The 22,861-nt window shown below is 40.0% G+C and overlaps 1 protein-coding gene across 1 annotated transcript in view; it reads left to right on the top strand.

Annotated features, from left to right (window-relative positions):
- The first annotated feature begins 2,707 nt into the window (after positions 1-2,707).
- syt9b (synaptotagmin IXb) overlaps positions 2,708-22,861 on the top strand; it is a 43,757-nt gene continuing 23,603 nt past the window's right edge. The window contains exons 1-2 of the mRNA XM_047597456.1: positions 2,708-3,369; positions 20,858-21,033. Of these exons, the coding sequence (XP_047453412.1) occupies positions 3,222-3,369; positions 20,858-21,033 (324 nt within the window). The 5' untranslated portion in view covers positions 2,708-3,221. The remainder of the gene's footprint in view (positions 3,370-20,857; positions 21,034-22,861) is intronic.

Below are 22,861 nucleotides of genomic sequence, written 5' to 3'. Positions count from 1 at the left end.
CAGGCTGATGAGTCCTTTGTGGATCCGTTACAGGGAGGTCATTCTTCTCTGACGCCGCTCAGGTCAGGACAGAGCTGTGTCTATCAGAGGCCAACACAAGGATTTGGAAGCAGTTCTCCGAGGTTGCCAGTCCTTTTTATTCATTTTTTGATCTTTTCAGTCTTTTTGCCGGGGATGGGTGTTGAAGGGGAACAGCTCAGACTCTGGGTTGGAGTTTGGGCTATAGAGTCACTGCTCCTTCACATTAAAAAGGAGTTGAGATGGTTCCGGTTCAGGCAACTCATGACGACACCTCATTTGGAGGGTTTACTCAGGGAGACTTTGAATCATCTCTCTGTGGTTGAAAGTCTTTGTTTTAGAGTGCAGCAGCCTTAATATTCCTCTTAGGCCCTGTCCAAGATTTGCTTGTCATCCATGTCTGTGCAACAACTGGTTTCTAGTGAAATTGACTAACCAACTTGTAAATGAACCAACTCTGAATATTTCTGGGTAAAAAAGTAAAATAAATAAAAAGTTAGTCTATGGACATAAATACCACTTCTTTTTGAAAAGAAAATGGAAGAATTCCATCCGAGTTGACCAAGCTGCTGTGTGCACAGTGAGTTTGGGGTGGGGGGGTTGGGAAACTCTGCATCATATGTTAGTTAGCCATATTCGCTAAGCTGAAATTAGTACAACAAGGTACTGGCTTGTTTTGTGTTGCCTACTCGCAAAAAGTTGTCAAGATTCAAAAGTCTCTTGTCGCCACATTGCTGCAAGTTTCCCCTGTTTTGCGCATCCCTTTACGAAAGATATACACATGTTCTGTTTCCGTCAACGAGTTACATTCGGTTGCAGTGCCCCACCTACAAACATCACCATCTGTCTTTGGTGTCACAAGAGAAAATAGAACCAGAACTCTTCTGAATAATACTTCATCCTTTTATAAACAAATCTGGCCACTTTGCTCTTGTTTCTCCAGAGGCTGAGATTCAGTGTGAAGATAACTGTGAGCCTTTACAGACGAGCACAGGGTGACTTCTAATCCAGGACTGCTTTACTGCCGCTGTGTATCCCATGATTGCTAAAAACGAAATGTATCTTTGCTCTCGTCTCTACCTGTGAACACAGGAAGGAGGTGGCGGTCTGAAGCTGCGTAAGGATGCGGTCTTATGTTAAGAACTAAACTTTCTACTTTAAAAAGCAGGGTGAGGTTCTAAGGTTTCACTCTCTGCTGATTGTTTAAGGTAAAAAAAATAAGTTGAATGGCTAAAACAAGATGAGTTAACTAAAGGCTGCAACATTGTCTCCAACAGTTAGACATTGCTGTGACCACAGAAACTAATATTACTCGTAAGTTTAAGAACCCTAATAGTAACTCTGTAGCTGTACCTAACCCCCTGGATGCTTCTGCAACTGGAAAACTGAGTTCAGACTAAAGAAAAGAAGCATCCTGATGGTAGAAAAACATCAGAGGTCCAAGGTCAAGGTACCGCCGTGTCGCACCAAGTACCGAGTGTGAATGAAAGGGAATGAATGCGAGTTATTTTTAATGTAGAACAGACTCTGATGACTAATTTTTAGTTTCATCTTATATCAGATTGTGTTTTTTTAAATTTAAGTGGAATGGTATCAATAATTTTGGCAACGCCTACAAATCTCTGACACATTTTCTCTTTATCCTGCGATGACTCTCACTCATCTATCATTTATCCTGTCAAATAAGGAGCAGTATTAATAGCGGTGAAAACGTTTTCTTACTTAGTACTTTGCTGAACTCTCAGGATCCAGTTCATATTCTGTCAATGTTTCTGAGGGACCTGCTGTCGCATGTGTCCGATATCGGTTTGAGTGATAAGTCTGGAGCTGGAACGCGGCACAAATACAACAAAAGCTTCCTCGCGTGTTTCTCTGAGCTATTTGTTGAGACGCTTAAAGGTCCTCTCCTAATACTTCCCAAACACACAGAGATGGAGACAGAGGCGGGGAGGCCTTTATTAGCGTCTTCACCGGGGCTTTGGCATGACATTTATCTGTCGCGCTCGCCCTTCATTACTTCCATCAGTAAAGGTCAGGCTCGTGCATGTGGGGCCCTCACAGGTGTTTGAGCCCCTTTCCTCCCCCCGTTTTAAACACCTGCTACACAGGGGCGCATGGGGATATCTTTTATGAGTTTACCTGGTGAGAGGCCTCATGGGAGGCTTTTTTTTTTTGACATTTTCATTGTTCAAGATTTGATGGTTTGATTATGTTTTCAGGGCAGACTTAGATGAATTTTTTTTTCTTTTTCTTTTTTTTCTTTACTCGGCAGCTGTGATGCAAATCCACCGGAGGAAAAACTCACAAATTTAAACTTTACCATTAAGAATTTAAGAGGAATCTAAAGGATGAACCACTAGTTTCCTTCTAAGCTTGTAGCTTAATTTATTAATTCAGCGCTTCAGGATATAACGCCATTAGCTGTGACGCTGCTCTGTTGAGAGGAACCAGAACTTTTTAGACCAAAAAAGAAGAAGAAGTGATGGTTTGGTTTTCATAACAGTTTGATTGTTCTGGAAGAAACCCACTGTTCATAAATCCCTATTGAATTTTCCTCAGTGGGAAGGCTGATGCCTGGATGGAGGGATGGGTGGAGGTGGAGGTGGAGGAGGGGGATGCTGAAGCTGAAGGAGGCAGAACTTCCTGTCTGTCTGTGCATCTGTATGTCTGTCTGAGGAGTAAGTGAAAGCCGAGCATTCATTCAAGGACCTTGACTGGCGCTGCTGAAGGCTGGAGACTCGGCAGTGATTCAGCAGCACCGCGGAGCAGGAGACAGAGCAGAGAAGAATAGAAGGAGAGGAGAGAAAGGAGAAAGAGGAAGGGGAGGAAGAGGAACTGGAGGAGAGCGAGAGCTGCGCGCAGCTTTGGAGCTGTTATTTCGCTGCTGAGCAACAAAACCGTGCAAGTGAGGATTTTTTTTTTTTTTTTATCCAATAGAAACTTCTCTCATCTCCACTTAAACCTTCGACTTTGACTTAAAAATTCTTAAAAACTCGGGTTTGTTCGTGTTTCGCTGGATTTCGCGGACGCGCTGTTGAAGCGCACTGGGCTGGAGCTATCCAGGGGTGTAGCCGCGGTGCTTCTGGTGCGTCTTTGCGCTGGTGAAGGTTGTATGCGAATGACTGACTGACTGACTGAGTGATTGACTGAGTGGTGGAGGATCAGCCGGAGTGGCCGACCAGTCAGAAGGATGCTGGAGGGCAATGCCTGCAGAAAGAGAGGATGAGATTTGTCGAAAGGCGCTGGAACTGCTCTCCGACCTCTGCTCCAAGGGAGAGGTCCAGGACGACAACTGCCTGGATTTCATCTACTACTTCAGGGACCTGGCCAGACCGCGGTACACGGACTCAGGTCAGGATCCGCATGTCTTCTTTCTGAGAGTTCAAATCAGAGGCTGATAGTTGCCCATCCTAAATTAATAGTTGGTTTGTGTTTTGAGGGATGATTTAGACGAATAACATTTTTTTTTTAGAAAAGCTCTGAGCACACTCTAATCCCCAAACAAGCGTGTCTCTGTTGTTGTGATGCAACCAAAGGAAAAACCCTAACCTCCCCCTTTAAAAAAAAACTTTATCATTATTAATTTAAGTGGATGAGACGTTAAATCAAATGTATAAACCATACATTCCCTCTCAATCTTTATCATTGTTTTATTCATTTTGATATGAATATTGAAACATCAATTTATAGATTTAAGACATCTGAAACTGTAATTAAGGTCAGGATTTTCAGTCCATCTCTGGCCGCCCTGTTCATCCAGACCAGCAGACTGAGGCCACGGTTGTTTGCTGATGTAACTTATACCAGATTTGTTCAACAAATCCATTCATCGAATCTGTCAATCAAAAAGACTGCAGATGTCTGAAAAGAAAACTCAAGGCAGTGGATGCATACTCCACAATTCATGGTCATGACGTGTTTCAAGGCACACATTTATTTTATTTTATTTATTTATTATTATTTTTTTAAAAAAAGAGAGAGCAAAGATGCAGGAACAAAATGATCAATTGTTAAAAAAAATGTGCAATGTAAAAATCCAGAGAGCTCTCCGGTAGAAAGAAAGATTATTATCTGGACTCAGTGGTGTCTGTGAGGACCTCCACACCGAGTGGGTAGGATTAAATATTAGTTACTTAACTGCAACTATATGTCAGTGTTTTTGATGTCGAAGTGTCCTCGCGCAGAGCATTCACTGTTGCTTAATTTGTAGCAGCATGTCTCTTTTTTTATTCTCCACCTTTCCCTTCCTTCTGATCCCCCATTTAACTCAGCATCTTGTCCGAATGTCATCAGCGCAGAAGCAGTTAGAAGGCTGTGCCCTGCGGAGAGATGTCATGTCATCTCTTGTGCGATACCGTGACATGTGAGTGAGGTTAGTCATCTCATCCCCGCTTCCTATGTTATCGCTGGTCATGCTGACTGAAGGCCAAACCCCTCAGGCTGCTCGGAGAAGAAAGAAAAAGAAGAGCTAATTTTAAGCAAATAAAGTTGCTCAGCTGTGAGCTTGTTGTGAACTTGTTGCTTGCATCTTTTAGCGCCAGCAACAAAGCGTTTTTCAGACGTTTGTTGGTGTGTTGCTCGGCTCCAGAGCATCCATCCGTGCTCCTCGTTCGGACTGAACGGGTTTGATTTCTGTTTCACTCTGGCGGCGTAGAGAGAGAGAGAGAGGAAGAGCCCCGCCCAATATTCCCCACGCTTAACACTCGGCTCTGTGCAGACACGGCCCCAGCAAATCCAGAGAAAGATCAGCGGTCTAAATCAGTTATTTTTGACTCCCGGCCTGCACTAGCTAAAACTTTAATAGAGCTCCAGCTGTACGGTACATGTATGTATGGTTATTTCAAAGTGAAGGTCTGCAGGAATGGTCCCTAAACATCATTTTAGTCTTCTCTGTATTACTGTGACAAAATGAACGTTATAAAAGCTGTTTAGTTGCATCAGTCATGCATCTATGAGCTCATTTCTCCTCCTCATTAGTTTGCATGTTGTGTACATGCACGCTGTTGTTTTGCCGAGTAGCCGCAGCCTTTAAACATGTTACAATCCACCATTAAACATGTATGACGGGGAGGAAGTTCACGCTACCAGATAGGCTCCCCTGAGGAGCTGTGACCCACTTCCTCCTCCTATTAGGCCGCTCTAAATGCACGCACTCCCAGTTTGATCCACAACAAACAACTGGCCCTCGGAGCGCCGTGCCAAAGTCTGGAGCTCCGCGCTCTCGGATGCGCTCTGAGGTTGTGGGAGTTGCAAACTTCTTGGCAGTTTTTACCGTTTTTTTTAGAAGGTCTCATCAGCACAGACCAAACAAGTGGATGTTCTGTAAACCTTCATCTGGCATGTTTCAGTTTTAATACCGAGGACTGTTAACGAGCTTCATCTCAGGCTGCAAAAACAATCCCTCGAATCTCAAAATCAGAAATAAACACTGGGGGGAAGTGGGCGGACTACTGTTAGATATTGTTGTGAAACTCTCATCATTAAATAAATGATTGAATTCTGAGTTATGGCAAAAAAACATGCGTTTTCTGACTTTTCTGACGTTTCAGACAACCTTTGACCGCCACAATCGAATAGGTTCAACCTTGAGTCAGAGGGAACGCATGAGCCAGACAATAATAAATTCCCTGAAGTCATTTCTGAGATATTGCATTCATGAGAGAGTTCATAAGAACACCTTGAAAACAGAATGCCTCAGAGCCGGCAACATGTAATAATAGTGCTACAGGAGGAACCGGTTCTTTTTCTCGCTAGGAACGTTATACAACTCTGATTCTGGGTTATATTAGTTTTGAATATATTGTCATTTTAGGTGTATCACAGACTATGGATGTCTCGTTGTTTGTAGGAGAGGAAAGAGAAACTGTAATACTTCAAATGACCACTAGAATCTGGCTGTAAGAGTGAGTCAATCCCCATGGACCTCCATGTTAAAAATTACAAATTTACAGTTATAATAATAAAAATAATTATACATTGGTTTTATATGGAGCTTTTGTTTAAAGCATAGGTCTTCAACAGGGGGTCCACGACCCTTAGGGAGTCCGGAGGTACTGCAGGGGGGTCACAAAATCTTTGATTGATTAGACATTTTCTATACACATTTTTAATTTTCTCCCACAAATTTAAATTTCTTTAAATAGACATTAACATGAATCCAACATATTTTAGTAAAGGGATAAGGGATAGCTTATTATTGAATGCAAAATGATAAAAATAAATAGCACTAGGCTGAGGTTAATATAGAACACATATAGTAAATAGGGGGTTCCTACTTAGTCTCTCCATCAGTCTGGGGTCCTTGGCCTGAAAAATGTTGAAGACCCCTAGTTTAAAGTATATCTAGCTAAAAACCCATGCACAGTTATGCACAATTAAAGGAGGGGCTGTGGTTGTCCTGATAGGTTGTTTGCTATCTGCCTAAGCGTCACATGTCGCTGTGCAAAGTACCGAAATTCCAATTCAAAGTACTGACCAAGTTCGCACCAGTTTCCAGGATCTGTACATAGGACTGAGTACAATACAAGAGACTGAGCATAGAAGCCCATGTGTGCAAGTTCATGGACACGATACAGAATTGTGCAAATGGTGCGAGAAAGAGAAAGAGTGTAAGGACAAACTATATATATATATATATAAAAAATAGAGACAGTGCAAAACACTTAAACACTTAAGAGATGACACCTGCAACCTCACCTCCTCCAGAGTCCTTACGTTGTAATCAAACTTGTCAAGTTCCTTACTTGGTATTGATAAATGATCCATACCGAGCTCCCAAATCTCTTCTCCTGTCTTCTCTGACTAGTTTTCTGCTCTTTTCTGCACTGACAAAAGCACTATAACAGCAAATCTGCCCTACGATAAAATGAAAAAAAAAAGAAAAAGAAAAAAAGAATCATAAAAACATGAATTTGGATTAAACCACCCATGTGTTCTCAAGGGCCAGTGGTGTGCCCGTTTCTGAGACAATCAAGCATTTTAGTTTTACGCTGTACTCCTCTTGTACCTCTATTTTTAAGCGTGCAGCCGGCTCCTCGCTGGACCGCCGTGATGGCACCAGCTGTGTGTGCTAGATTGTAGATGTAATCACAAAACCTTTTCCTCGGCCAGATTTGTTTCACAAAAATACTAATTTCTAGCCACAAGGATGGATATTTGAAAGTTTTAAAATATGTTTTATGGTTCAGTACGTATATTTTCATACACAAAGATAGATTTAGGCCAGTGATTGGACAGATTTGAGAAGTAGCTAAATCTCTCCGGGTTTCTGCTACTGATATGGAATGCAAAAATATTGTAATGCCATGCAAAAGCAGCTCCACTTACGACAGTCTTTCCTCCAGGTGGTTTCCAGTGACGCTCCCTCAGTGCTTCTCAACCAAATAAATGCATTGCTAACGTGTATATTTTGAGTGCTGCATTAAACTGCAGACTCACTAAACCTTTAGCCTCCACCAATCTATGAAGGAAGGTAATTTGTCTTACTAAATCAAAAATGGCAGATTACCTCCATGTTCTGTTTCAGCTTCATTCGGGATAATGATGAGCAAATCATCAAATTGTTCTGTGACTCCATTTACTGTATATAAAGATGATGATTTATAAACCTATCATGCCACGCATAGGTTTCTTGAAGGTCAGTGTGGGTGGTGGCAGCTGCTGCCATTTTGGCAGCGCCTGACTCTACCACCACAATCCCAATTAATTAAGAAATGAGCAAAGATGTGGACCATGAATGGAGCTAAGGCAAGCAGTGATACTGATTCAGACTGCAGGAAACATTAGGGGGTGTGTTCGTAGAAAGAGAGCAGTAATGTGGTGACAAGAGACCGTGGAGTGTTAATGAATTTCAATGATTATTGGAGAAAAATGTAAAGTGGCCATGTACTGACTTCAGCTTTGAGGAAACAACAAATGGAAGCAACTGATACAGTTTATGGACACACAACGCAAACACAAGGAGCCTTTATCAGTATGTGTTCATGTTTGATCTTGTGTTACATCATTAGTCGTTGCTCAAGTACTGTTCCAATTCAAAGTATGCAACTGACCAAGTATGGTTCAAGTACCTGGATGTGTACTTTAGAATCAGCTTGTCAAGTCTGAATTAACAAGTGTTCAAGTCCAAAGTTCACATACTTGATTTTGCTAAGAGTTAATCAAACCACAAGGAAACCCTGTCCACATCGTTTGGTTCTTACTGCCAAACTCAGTATCCTGGTAGCGGGTTTGGAGGTTTTGGTGAACCCATGGTGCAGCCAGCTCCATCCATACACTTCAAATATTTGTATGTTCTGCTTGATGTGGGAAATATACCAGGGTGTTACCTAGGCAACTTGAGCCTGGAACGTCCCCTGGAGACCAGCTGTTTTGTGACTCGTAAATAATTGTTGCCCAAGTACTCTTCTGATTCAAAGTATGCCTCCAACCAAGTATGGTCCAAATGCTCAGATGTGTTCTTGCCCCATCAGTTTTATTGAAGCTGCAGTGGGAGGTAACTCGAGTGGACATGGGTGGCAGCTATGTGTCCATCCAAGAATGTTACTGTTCCAATTTCAGAAGAACTGTAGATTTGTCCTCCAGAGTCCGTATTTCAGAACCGAACTTGTCCAATCTAAAAAAGAAAATGCCAAATTCACCGACTTAGTATTGATAAACACCCAGAGTTCCCCCAAAAAGTTGACCATGAGAAAACCCTGTCCACATGCTGTTAGCAGGATGGAGGGTTTGGTGAACCCATGGTGCAGTCAGCTCCAACCATACACTTCAAATATTTGTATGTTCTACTTGATGTGGGAAATATACCAGGGTGTTACCTAGGCAACGAGAGCCTGGAACGTCCCCTGGAGACCATCTGCCAGCTACAAAAAGATGGACGACGAGTGGAATCGTTTCATGTGTGGACGAGGCTTTCAGCGCAACCCTTTATGAGGGGTCTTTGCTGAATTAATGTAGGTGCTTCAGCTTTTGGACGTTTCTTGAGGCAGTGCTGTGATTTTTATATTTTAAACAAATATCGTTTATAACACATTTTACTCAAATTCTTTCTCTGTCTTGTGACTCAATGCAACAGTTCTGAAATGAGCTAATGCTTCTGCCTCGGCTATTCTTACTTTGTGTCACACATTTGGATGATGGATTATGGGATAGTAGGTAGGTTGACACATATGCAGGTAGACAAAGCTGATAAGAAGGCTTACTGGCAGCTAAGTAGATGTATTGTCTCCAAAACTGGCAATACAGCACAGCAATTGGGAAAACGGCTGGATGAAAAGCACTGGTTTATACACAGATAAGACATAATATTATGTACGCCTAGTTAATACTGTGTAGGCCTCCCTTGTGCCTCCAAAACAGTTGTGACTCATCAGAGAATGGAGATGGACCTTCTGAGCTTTGTCTGGCAACAAGATGTTGTTAGTGGGATTTGAATTTGGAGAGCAGATCAACACCTCATGCGGTTCTTCGTGTTTTTTGAGTTGTTCCTAGTGTGTGTCTGTGCCAGGCTTTATACTGCTGTGGATGGATGCTGTGGATCAAGGAGTGTCATGACTATGGGGTGGGGGTGCCTGGTCTGGTCTAGGTGTGTGGTACATTCAGAACTTTGAATTGTCACAAGACGGTCAATGTTATTTACTTCTCCTCTCAGTGGTCATAATGTTGTGGCTGCTCAGTGTAAATAAATAAAGATAATGAAGGAATGGGTGGCAGGTGTGTGGGTGTTATTAGTCTTGGAACCAGAGGTTACCATGGGACAGGTGAGATGGAAAAGTAGCTGGGTGGCATTAACAGGCAGGGATCATGATGCAATGTTAGCTTTAGTCAAAATGACTCAAACCTTTTTACAAGGTGTTACAAATGTAGTAACCCTAACTTCTAATAAATACATAAAAAGCTTTTAAATTCCCCCCAGACTGCACCTAGTTTAAGCATGAATGCAAGAACAGTCAGAAGGTCAGTCGAGCCTTCTCGTGCTCTTACGTGTATCTGATTTTGACAAGTTTGTTATGGTGTCTGTGTCTGAATGTAAAAGCGGTTTGTGTCATATTCCCACCCTTTAAACCAGATGATGCTGATCAGAATCATGGGCTTCATCTGAAGAATTTGAAATGACTTTAATTTGCTGGCCTCTGAGATGACGGATTGATTAAACGTTGGGAGAATCGGGTTAGGTTTCATTACAGCTCTGATTGCATTTTTCACGGTATTGTTGCCAGGCAACATAACATTATTGGATATTTGGTTTAGACATCTTTGAGCCTCTGGCGAATCTCCTGAATGAGCCTAATAAAGTTAACGACTCTTCTCTCCCCCCTTTGTGTTCACTGCTCATCTTCCAAAAGTTGTTTCCACGGTATTATCCTCACTCCTCCCCTCAGACTCAACACTCCCATGCCCTTTCACCTCACGTCTTTTGCCTTATTGACCCACTGCTGACTGGGAAGCAGCAGCTTATTGAGTTGTTCTCAGTGCTGGACTCCCCAGAGGAAGTTCTACTGTACATGGAAGAGTTAATGAGATGTCTCGGGGCTGGGCCTTCCTCCCTGACAGCAGCAGGCATTACGCTCAGCAGAAAACAATAAATCGTCCATAATCGTCGGCTTAATCTTCTCACAGTAATCTCTTTAACCTGAAGGTTGCAGTTCATCCTGTAGACATGAAGTAGTATGCTCTCCAGGAATGTGATCTTGATATGCATGAGTTTTAATTTCAATGAGGAAAGTCTTCCTTCTGATTTGATTTAATAACATGTACAATAAGAGAAATATGAGAGGATTTTGTGATTATAAGCAATATTGATATTAACATAATTGAAGGAGAGAACATAAGTCTCAGTTTGGCTTTTAAATGATTATAGTTGGGGATTAACCTGAAGCAAGAGTCTTAGGTTTAGTTTGTCCGTTGTGTATTATTAGATTTGTATTATTAGATTTATCTGGTAAGAGGTGGAAAGGTTTTTTTTTTTTTTAAATTTAAGGCCAAAGGTAATACAATTTTAAAAAAGGAAACAAAACAAAAAGACCTAGCGTGTCTCCATATCCTTGTTCAAGACAGGAGCCCATGTGAACATCGTCCTCTTGAAGCTAACCGTTGCCTAGCAGTGGTGTTCGCAAGCATTTTGTATACACGACCGCCTGTGTCGTAACCATGACCTCAGAATTTTCATTTCAAGGCAGCAAAATACAACAAAATAGAAATTCTGAAGCAATGTTAAATGCTGCGCTACCACGAAACTCTGAGGCCATTTTGCTAATAAGTGACAAAAACAAACAAATCAGATTTTTGCCTTTATGTAACTGGCATTTTGTGAGTTAATGAGTTAGTTCTTTGTAACCTCTGTGAAATCCTGCCTTTCACTAATTATTAATTTCATATCCCTGTACATTCAGCATATGTAAAACTATTTATCATTCCACCTCATAACCTGAAACACTGATTAGCCCATAAGAAACAAAGCTGATACAAGGCTGATACAAACTGGACTCGTTGGGTTTCTTGACAACGTGTTGTCACCCATCCAAGTATTCCTCTTGTCATGCTACAAAGGTGCAGACAGTGTAACCTTAATGACGTGTCGCAACTCAAACAGCCAAAGCCCAATTATCACCCGTTCAAAACGTGTTGCTTCTGTCAGATATTCCTTGCATAAAAAGCCCTTACACAAATGTAGGACTAAAATGAGGTCATGTTTTAAATGTTGTACATTTTACTTTTTGAAACGTACTGTGTACAAGAATTATTATCCCAAAGCATAGACAGTCTGACGTCTGGATTCTATTAGAATCCAAAAATTCATAATTTCCTATACCATAGGTCTTCAGCAGGGGGCAACACCTAGGGGGCCCACGGGGGGTCGCAAAATCTTTGGTTCATGAGGCCGCGTATTACTCTGTCAGATGCCCCGCAATTGGCCAAGAACCTATTCAGTCCCCGGGGAAATTAAAACTTGAATCTGAATTATTTGAATTATTTTCTTTATCTTTCAATTGTGCACACCAGTAAAGAATTTTTACGACAGTTGCACGGCCACCCTACTATTGCACATGTTTGAAATAAAAAAAAAAGATATTTGAATCTGTGTATTTGAATAGCTTAATATTGAATGCAAAAATATAATAGGTCAAGCTCAATATAGAACCCATATTGTAGGTAGGAGGTCCCTACTTACCATCAGTTTGCGGGTCCTTGGCCTGAAAAACATTGAAGACCCCTGTTGCTTTTGTTGCTTTTGTGGTATTAAACTGTTTGAGGTGTTGATGAAATGAAGCAATGCAACCATATAGTCATTGACGAAACCATATAAGTTTACACGTTGCCATGCTGAAGAACCTGAACCAAAGCTTGATATTCCTGCAACCAATGCTGTACCATTGATATTCCTGTGGAGAGACCAGTGCCTTATATCTTAAACTCAGCGATTTATAAGTATAGACACGAAGCCTTATGTGCAGGCTGGGGCAGTATTCATAGTCGCCCACCCACTCATGTTTGACTCAGTAGAGTAGTTAAATTGCGGGTTATTGTATGTGTTTGTGTTCAGTGTCTAGTCTACTCAGAAGCTAAACAGAAGGTGCAATGGGCCCTTAATGAAGCTCCTTCAGAGGCGTAGGAATGTTGAATCCACTCATCACCACTGATTCCTGGGACCGCAGAGATATAACTGCACTGAAATAATAAAAAATAAAACCAACAATAAAACAGCCGACAGCCGATGTCGGGTCGTATAATGTTCATGGTTACCACTTTATGATGTATAGAGTTAATAATACAACAACAAGAGGAGGTCTGTGATTATACACGGATCCGTTCTGCAGAGCAAGATTCATGAGTGTTTTAGGTAGCGGTGGAGCCAAAGGCAGGGGAAGGGTGTGAAGGTCTGGGTGGTTTATGGGTGTGTTTGGCTTTCATGGGACAGGGTATTAAATTAATTTTGCCTTGTATCCTTGTGGCTTAGCCCACAGGTTTACAGAAGAGCGCAGCAGAGTGTAGAATCTGCATAAAATAAAGACTAAAGAAGTTGCGGCAAAATCTTCTTCTTCACTTTCAAACAAGCTTTAACTTCTCCAGTTTCTGAAAACACAACCAAATCGCAAAGGAAATATATTCCAGCCCTCAGGTGAAGCTTCATGGCCTCATTTTCCGTTTCGGACCACCGACCCAAATTACATTTTCAGAGATCTTCTGGTTTTTATTGGTGTCAAATGTCCTTTGACTCCACGCAGGTCTAAGGAAGTAATTTTAAGCTCCTCATTTATCACAGCATGCCCAGATAGAGCTCATAATCTGTGAGTAAAAAAGAAAAAGAAAATTGGTATTCATCGCATGTGCACATCCACAGCTGTGCGCCATCAGGAGGACTGTGGCTGTGATTGTGCCCTACCAGACCAATTTACAAAAGCACACCCTTTAAATCAACCGTACATGGTAAACCACTTCCCTTTAAAGACTTTGATTACACAGTTGTCACCACTAACATCAAACTAGGAAAACACGAAAAAACTTTCACCGAGGGAGGTCGAGGTCGTGATTTATGAGGGCAAAGTTTAAAACAGACTTGTTTTTTGAGGAATTTCAGCAAAGAAAAAGACACAGCTTGGGTGCTGGAGTCTAAATTAACGCGTCTCCTGTGACAAGAGCTGCTGCAGGGGAACAGTCCTCCTCATCAATATGACCTGTGGACGTAAAAGGTGTTTTAATAATTGGTAACAGGATTGATCCCTGAAGGTGATCCTGGGCCCCATAAAGCACAGAGGAGACTTCACAAAGTAACTGTTTTATTTTATCGTCTGGTAATTGTTTTTTTTTTGTTGTTTTTTTCTACAGCCTGTTAGTCATACTCACAAAACTTTAAAACACAATTGATTTCCCTCCCAGCCGAGAGTCGTATAAACCCAGAGCAGACGAGACTTGTGTGCAATGACACGGAGCCTTTTGTGGGTCTTGTCGCCTCTCCATAGGTAGTTAATTTGATTGCTCATGCAAGTTTGGTCACAGGAAATTAAACTGAATTTCATTCTGCAAAAATCTCTTTAAAATGTTCAGTTTGTTAAATCACCCAGTGATGCAAGTTCAGCTATTGTCTGTATTATAATATATATAATATTTGCGACTTTAGTGATGTCCTCACGAAATAAACAACTACTAACAACATTATAAGCAACTAAACTCAGACTTTGGTAAATAAAGCCTTCTAATCTTCGCTATGTTACTGCTGATGTGCATGCTAGCATGTTAGCATTTATCTGAAGGCAATAACTTTTAAAAACAGTTTCAAGATTGAGTTTAAAATTATTTAGATTTTTTACATTTTTATAACATGTATTTATATGTCTTGGTGTGTTACATATTTTATTGTCCTTGTTAGACTGGAGCAGTTAATTTAATCTGTAATCACAACTATATTGATATATAAAGCATTGAATTAATAGCCGGAAACTGGAGAGATTGAAGTGGTTTAATACAGCTGCAAATCAAAGTGTTGCCATTGAAACTGAAGAAGTCAGACAGGTCATTTCCTTCATTCTGTGAGTTAATGCTACACACGAAATGAGACTATGAACAGCAGGACACAATGCACAGACCTGCAGCTCCTCATGTAACAGCTCACTGTAGCTGCTCATAGTTTTGGATTGTTGTGATAATAACACACATTTGTATTAAGCAAGCATATGTGTCCTCCCCAGTGTTTTTTAAGAGTTGTAAAAACCTGAAACATAACCTTCCAAGGTACATTTAAAACATTTTTTTCCCCAAACACTTATTTTTTCGATGTGTTAATCGTGCAACTATGAAAAACGCGCGATTAATCGCGATTAAATCTCTAAATTATAAGGTTTTCAAGGCTGCCCAAACAGATTTCTGAATTACACTACATAGGTGTGAATTCTGTAGTGTGTTATGAGAAAAAGTGTGATTTTTTTTCCTTTGTTTAGTCAGATAGCAAAGGTTAAATAGTTTGATGCCTGAAGAAATTGGGACATTCCTTGGAAAATAGAAATTCCTTGCCCTGATAGGAGGTAGTTTATGTCAAAATACCACAAATGTTAAATTAAACATGTGGAACAGGCCGCGGCATTTAAGTTTCATCATTAGCGCTGCAGCCTGCCTTTCTCCCTCAGTTGCCTTCTATTCTGAGGTTCAATACAATTAAGCCTTTCTGGATAATCAAGCCAGCCTAGAGCGTGTTGTTGATTTACACAACGCCATCAAAGGGAGCTTTAGTCCAAATCAATAAAAGCAGCCATCTGTGTGTCTTTGGGGTTTGAAGCTTGATTTGCTTTTTCCGAGGCAGGAGAACGCCTCTGCCGAGGCTTCTATTAGCGTGATCCATCCACACTGTCGGACAATGAAAATCTGATTCTCTGAAATGTGTTGTTTGAATAAGTTTTTAGAGCAGCAGCTGGCTGACAAGATTGTGTATCACTTATTTATTTTAAAGAAGTAGAAGATTAATTTCCACAGCCCCTTTGAGAAATAAAACGACAGTGTTTTTTTGTTGTTTTTTAAGAAAAGGACAAAAAAAAAAATTTAAATCAGTCTTCATTAGTTGGCCCATGTTCAGACTCGATTCTAGAACAGAAATTTCTTGTTTTAAAGCATCGGAACTAACCTCTGCAACCAAACACACACAAAATTATATGTACAAATGCGCAAGAAACAGAAAGTACACATATATATATGTATATATAGGCCCTTTTTATTTATGATTCAGCATGGTATCCCAAAATACTTTAATAATTTTCCAATCCCAGAATGGGCATCATGCATCCTTCAGGGTCAAATTGTCAAATCCAAACCACCGAGTACGTTAGTCTGAAGTTCATAAACTTGGTGCTGAAAAAGAGAGTTGAGAGTATTTTTCTAAATGTAAATTGGTAACCAACAAATTAATAGGAAGTTTAACAATAGACATTACAGCTGCAGGCCACTTCCACATTGATTTAAGGGAAGACTTACATTAGAAACTTTGTATCAAAAAAAAAAAAAATCAACAACGATGCCACAGACAATTATACTAATCAAACCTTCTGACCTTTTTTTTTTTTTTTTTTAATTATAATTGTCGACTTCCTTTAGTGACGAGTGAGCTTACTGATTAATGAAGCTTCTGAATCCAATTAACTGCCACCGGCTGTATAGAGTTTTGACCCTGATTGCACCCTGCAAGAGGACGTATAAGGCGGAGAAACCCTGTGGCTTCATAAAAGGCTCAGACAAAAGGTAATTGAGTGAAACCACTGGGATGTCTGGGCTGTTTTACTCTTTTTAAAAAGGCTTAAATTGTCAAAGAAGAAGCAACTGTGCTTTCAGTACGTAATGTTTTCCTGTCAAAAATTTAAGAGGGATGAAAGGAGAGTGGTCTTAAACATAAACAACATTAATATGAGGAGAAAATGCAGATATTCTCTTATTTAAAGTTACATAGCGGTTGAGAAAAATGAATCCCACCTGGTGGCAAGCAAAGAGCTGCACACAAGAGGTGCTGCCTGCCTCATTTAAAATCCGAGTGCACTCATTTTGATGAGCTGAGAATGCGACTGCTACCTGTTTACTGAGGCGATTTGATTTGATTCAATATCAGATCATTTACAGAGATTTCATATTCATATTTTTACTTAAAACTAAAAGTATTGATACCATTGGTTCCAGAGATCTGTGTTATTTCCACAATAGTTCACCTCTAGTTTCACACCTTGCATGTATTTTTGCTTTTGTGCAGCTCTTCTGTGTTGTTATACCTTTCAAACATTTCGTAACCTCTGAGGGTTTGAGCTTCTGTGCGGTATTGGCTTTCCCTCACATGTGGACTAATCTCACTGCACAGTCTTATGAGATTTCTAAGGTGAGGATACAGCAAGTTTCGATTTTATGAATCGATATCGGAGCTTTTCAATCAAGATTGATTTGAACTCAGCCCTACTAGTCACAATGTCAAGAGCACCTGTTTTGCCACAGTTACAATTTCTTTATGCAAGTTTTTTCTTTTCGTTTTTTTTTAAATTAAAATCACACAATGATCTCAAGCTGAAGTGGGTAGAAGACACTGCAGTGTGCACTGGAAGAAGCTAAAAAAAAAACTGACATGTTACTGCACCTGTCCTCATCAACGACTTTATTCTGCGTCCCAGTGGTATATACTACTGCTTCTGACATCCACTGCATCAGGCATATTAAGTAGTACATGCATTTATATGGGTATCGGCACACAACCTGAAGTTAATGGGCACTAGAAGCATTAGCGATGATGATGATGATGGTTCTGAAGCCGTGGGGAATGGCAAGTATAAAACTTACTTTTTTTCCTCCTAACATTGCGACAACTCTCTGAACTTTATGGATATTTCATGGTCTGTACTTGCAACTACATTGGTGCGAGTATTTTACCGAGTGTACGGGCCTCAGACCTTCACAATGCTAGATTTTCTCTACAGTGCCCCATGTCAAATACATCAACTTTTCTTCAAATATGGCAAAATGCTTTCGCCGGAGGCTCGATCCATTCACCAGACGAATGGAGGGGTTGAAGCGTGAGGCCAGTCGAAGGGCGGAGAAGTGCACCACGTCGGAAAATAGCGACTGAAATCGTTGATGAAATGAATGCGTGCACAGCCACCTGCTCTGTGGACCCAGTGATGCTGTTGCTATGGATACCGACCGCCACGGCTATATAATCGCTACATGTTGTGCTGTTTAATTACATGATTTGTACCTTGACTTCATAAAGGTGGTCTCTTCATGGCATATGGCTTAGTTGAAAACGCTAATTATTTGCAGAGAGTTGCTGGAAACGTTCAAATCATCTCTTCACCCAGTGGTTATAGTCACACAAGTGTGTGGTTTTTTGATGTAAAAATGATTTAATATTATAGATTGGATTTAATAATTTTATTTTTATCACATAGAGAATTAAAAAGAAAGATGGTTTACTTAAGTATATTTTTGTGTGTTGTGTGTTGGACAAGTGCTTGTAAAAATGCAATAAGTGCACTCACTGGTTTGTCTATTTAGTTTAATTGTTTTATGCAGTGTGAATGATTTTTTTTTTTTCACAGTAGCATCGGGAAAGAGAGATAATTTTCTGAACTGAGCTCTAATGGCATCCACAAATGGTCTCCAGCACTCACCTTGGCCTGAGCACTTTTCGCTCTCAAGAGAAGCTCTCGTGTTTGATTGGAGGGAAAACACTGTGTCGGCGTTGACTCTTCTTAAAAGGTGTATGCAGGAAAATTGTTATTTCTATTCAGCTATTTATTGGAATATGAAAATATAAAAACCTGCATGCGTGGACCTTTTCTGTTAAGCTAATGTCCCAGAAAAGGATGAGGCAGGATGGAGCCTGACACAGACACACACAGAGAAACAAGCATCAAGTATTTGTGGGTCTGTGATGTCATCTCTTGAGTGTATCATAGATGCAGATGGGAAAATAAGCGAATGAAACGACGAAAAAAGAGTTTGAGAGAAAAATGTTCATACAGCTCTACTTTTGCACATGTGTTTTTCAATTCAAAATCATAATTCCTTTCATTTATTCAGTTTAAAATAACAATTACGTTACATCTTAACCATTTAAGAAAAAACAAAGCGCACAAACTTGGCTGGCTCAATTTCATGTTAATTTATTTTGAAGATCTAAGCCTGGGGGGGAACTTTTTCTATCCTCCAAATACGATTAAGAAAACCATTTTTTGTTAATATTGCACATAATCATCTCACTAATACGCATTCGCTTGGGAGGATATTTGTGTATGTCTATATATTCCAGATACACAGATATTTATTGTGTGAGAAATTCAGTAAAACATCTTCGCGCTGACTGGGAATCGAACTCTGGTCCACTGCTATGCTCACCTCTATAATGCTCAAAGCATGAACTTCTGTGTGCGTCTATGTGAAAGCAAAAAAAATAAGATAAAATAAAGACTGGCTTATTCAGGAAATGGTCGTGGTACATCATGATACATTTGCTCAGACTTTGAAAATGCAAAACTTTGTCTTAGACTTGCCATTTTTTTATATAAATATATATGACATTAATCTCCTGCACAGTTCTTCCAATACTGATGTAAATTAATTAAAGATAACATTGTTTTTTAGCAGTTCAGTTTAAATCTGTGTTCACACAGCAACAAGCTGAAATTCAAAGTCACTGTCAGTTAACGGTTTCCCGCCCAAAACCACTCAAAACATTAGACTGATATATTGTTTAGTACTTTAACCACCCAGACTGGTTACTCAACTGTAGCCTACCGTAAAAAAAAAAATCAATGCAGTCGAAGCACAGTAGCCATAGAGTGATAAACCGCAACAGTCAACAACCACAGCTACTCTCATCCAGCCACTATGGAGTCTTTCTCCACCCACTAAAAGCTGCATCTCAAACAGCTGTGTCAGTACAATGAGCTCCTTCTTCTTTGCACATGCAAGTATTTCAAGGAGTAGTTGCACTTTGGGATTCTTTCTTTTTCTTTTTTTTTTTAAATGCTGATTTGAAACAAATCCAAACTGCAATAACATCCTGATCTGGCAACACCACAGCCCTGATGCACGCTGTGTGTCAGAGTTGAGCTGGCATCAACTTGTCAATGCTCAATTTACACAGTGACACGTCAACCAATTCTATATTTTACCAGTTAAACTGTAAACAATTAATTTAAACCCATTGTCCTTGTTAGTGGACACTTTACTTTGCCATCTAGTGGTAGCAAAGGGTCAATAAACTAGTTGGTAAAAACATGATTCAAAAGTGGACAAGGAACAAAACCCATCAAATTCTACGGTTAAAACTTCTTTATTCATGCTTATTAACATTTGTAGTTTGATATGACACGAACATTTAATTTTATCAATAGCAACGAGCTACAACGTCGCTAATTAGCAGGTACTCGTTTGAGGACGTTGGGACTTCATTGTTCGCAATTCTGGTTTCGCTCAGCCATGTACAGGTATTAAAATAAACAGTTTTACATATATATGTGTGTGTGTGTCACACATTGATGACTTTGTTGTAGAATAAATAATGATATAATCCCATTGCCACATATGAGGACATATTTCTTTTCAAAAACTATGACTTCCTGTTGAAAGATGACGCTTAGTTTTAATACTTATTAGGCTCTACTGATACCAGATACCTTGGAAAAATTAAAAATGTATACCAAACAAAAGCTTGGGTCTTAGGAGGTTAAAGGTCTGCACATGTACATTATGGTTTTATTGTTTCTCATCACATTCAGGATAAAAAAAAATGAATGAGTTGCCTTTTAATAATTCAATAAAATATTTAGACCTCCATATATTTGAATACTTTATCATTGTAAACTGGGACAACAAAATTTTACAAGTGACTTCTGAACACTGCAAAAGATAAAAAACAGACAAAAGATTCACACAGTCCACAATCATAAATCCATTATAAATAGCCAATAAATAACATGATTCAAAAATAATAACTACTGTACTGTTTAAAATACATAAAAACAGTTGTTCCTTGTCAAACATATTGTGGGCTTTCCAAGTGTATGACTGAGAATCTTACACGGCAATGCTGACTCAAAGATATAAATAAAATAGAGAGAAACAATTTTTTTCTGAGATTTTCACAAAGCCTGTAATCAAAAGAAAAATCAAGCAAAAATAATTCTGACAAACTTTCTGTAAACGTGAATCATCTAATTCAATCTCCCTCTTCAATGATCAACCTTCTCTTACTCTGCAGAACTGTGAATGTGGTTATTATGTTTGGATAATCCCTGGGACTAGACTGTCCTCTGAGGGGAGCTGGTTTTGTCTGCGAAATCCCCACCAACCCGTCTCTGTCTTTTCCATCTCTCCCCAGATGTCTCGGTGAGCCTGTTGTCCCTGCTGGTGACCACCTGTGGTCTGGCGCTCTTCAGCGTCTCGCTCTTCGTCTCATGGAAGCTGTGCTGGGTGCCACTGAGTGGTCGATTCCTCCCAGATGTCCTCAAGGGGGCACACTTCTTGGGAGGGGACCAACAACCTGTCCTTACAGAGGTAAGTGGAAGGACGTGCATCGTGAAGTGAAAGTATTGATATGTGCACATCATGTACAGTATGTGCAGGTTTTTAACACATGAAAACCACTAGAGAAAGGAAATTTTCCCATTTCCCGCAGCTATTGATATAAATGAGCTTTCCCATTTGTTTTTTGATATGTAATATTGGTATTATTCGTCATCACAAACGTAAATGGAGAACTTGGCTAATATTTCTGATATTGTTGAGTTTCCACTGACTAGGAGAGAATTTTTTGTTGTTTCTTAAGCATGGTCAATTACTACAGAAATGTCTGTGATGGTAGTCGTTTGAGTCTTGAATGCAATTTTTATTATGCACCATAATTCTTATAGAGTCCAGTTTCAGTTGTCAGATTAACCAAATTAATTGAACCTTTCTTTGAAGCTTACGCTGCCACATTTAACCCAAACACTAGAGTGGAGTGAAATAAATCAGGTTAATGGCAATTTAAGGTGTAACAAAATGCTGGCATGAGAAGGCAGGTAGTCCAAATGTGAGTCCAAAGAAAAGATTAATCCAATAGAAGGTGACTGATAAAAAAACAAAAAACTGAAATAAGTAGTGAACAAGGAAATCACAACTAGAAACCTGAAGGAAACACTGTGAAGGTTGCCTAGATGCCTGGAGATACACTGACAAAAGACAACTGCAGGGAGGCAGTAAATAGCATCTTGTGACAATACAATGTTCTTTTGGGAAATGTTTGGAACTGGCATTCGTGTGGATGTTACTTTGAAATGTACCACCCACCTAGACCAGACCCTCCCACCCTCTATAGTACTGATGGTTTGGGATCAGCCCAAAAACACGTGAAAAACAGTGTTGACCTGGCCTCCAAATTCACTACATCCCAAACTGATCAAGTATCTGTGGGATGATTCACAAAGACCTCACCCATCAACCTGATGACTCACAACTGCTTTGAGAGCACACAGGAGACCTACACAATATTAGGACATAACGTTATGCCTGATTAGTGTACATGCAAAGGCAGAGACACTGGTGAAACTAACTGCAAGACACACGAACAAGAATCTTTGCAAAGTAAAACATGAATTTCAAAATTAACTAAAAGTCCAAAACTGAAACTCCATTGCATAATAGCAGACAAAGCTAAAAACAAACAAACAAACAAAGGAAAAGCAGAATTCAGTATCATGACACACACTCCACCCACACAGGTGTTTTCACTTATGATGCCATATGCTTAGATTTCCACTGAGGACACTGTGGGCGTCTGCTAAATTGGTTTGATTGACATTTCCCCTATTCTCCTGTTATGTGTTGATATATCATTCTGAGTGGTTTACAGAGACGTGTGACATGATATCAGTCCATCCTCGGCTCCACCCAACATTAACCCAACTAACAGTGTGATCCAGCAGACTGAAAACACCTGTGTGGGTGTGCAGGGCTTTTAACAAAGGATGCATATAACGTTTTGGAGCTTTGGGCTGGTGAATTTAAAAAAAAGAAGCCTTTGTTAATATTAAGGTTATATGCACTTTTGGGTTCAGGCTTAAACTCTGATTTGACGCAAGGTGAAAACACACCTTGTTAAAAGCTTTGTGGACATTTTAAATTCACAGTCTGATCATGAATCCAACACATCCGACCCAAAGTGAAGCCTAGGGATGGATATTGATAGGATTTTATTGATACCAATGTCATTATTGATTCTGCTTGTTGTTCCGATACTTTGCGGTATCGGCATGAAGAGAATCAATAAACATGAGGGTTAATGATGTTGATGAATTGAACCAGTTGGAACTGTTTGTCGATGCCCATCCCTAGTAAAGATTAA

The sequence above is a fragment of the Mugil cephalus genome, chromosome 10 (genome assembly GCF_022458985.1).
Source record: "Mugil cephalus isolate CIBA_MC_2020 chromosome 10, CIBA_Mcephalus_1.1, whole genome shotgun sequence".
Taxonomy (NCBI): Eukaryota; Metazoa; Chordata; class Actinopteri; order Mugiliformes; family Mugilidae; genus Mugil; species Mugil cephalus.
The sequence above is the reverse complement of the archived record's forward strand: the minus strand, read 5'-3'. Positions and strand labels throughout refer to the sequence as shown.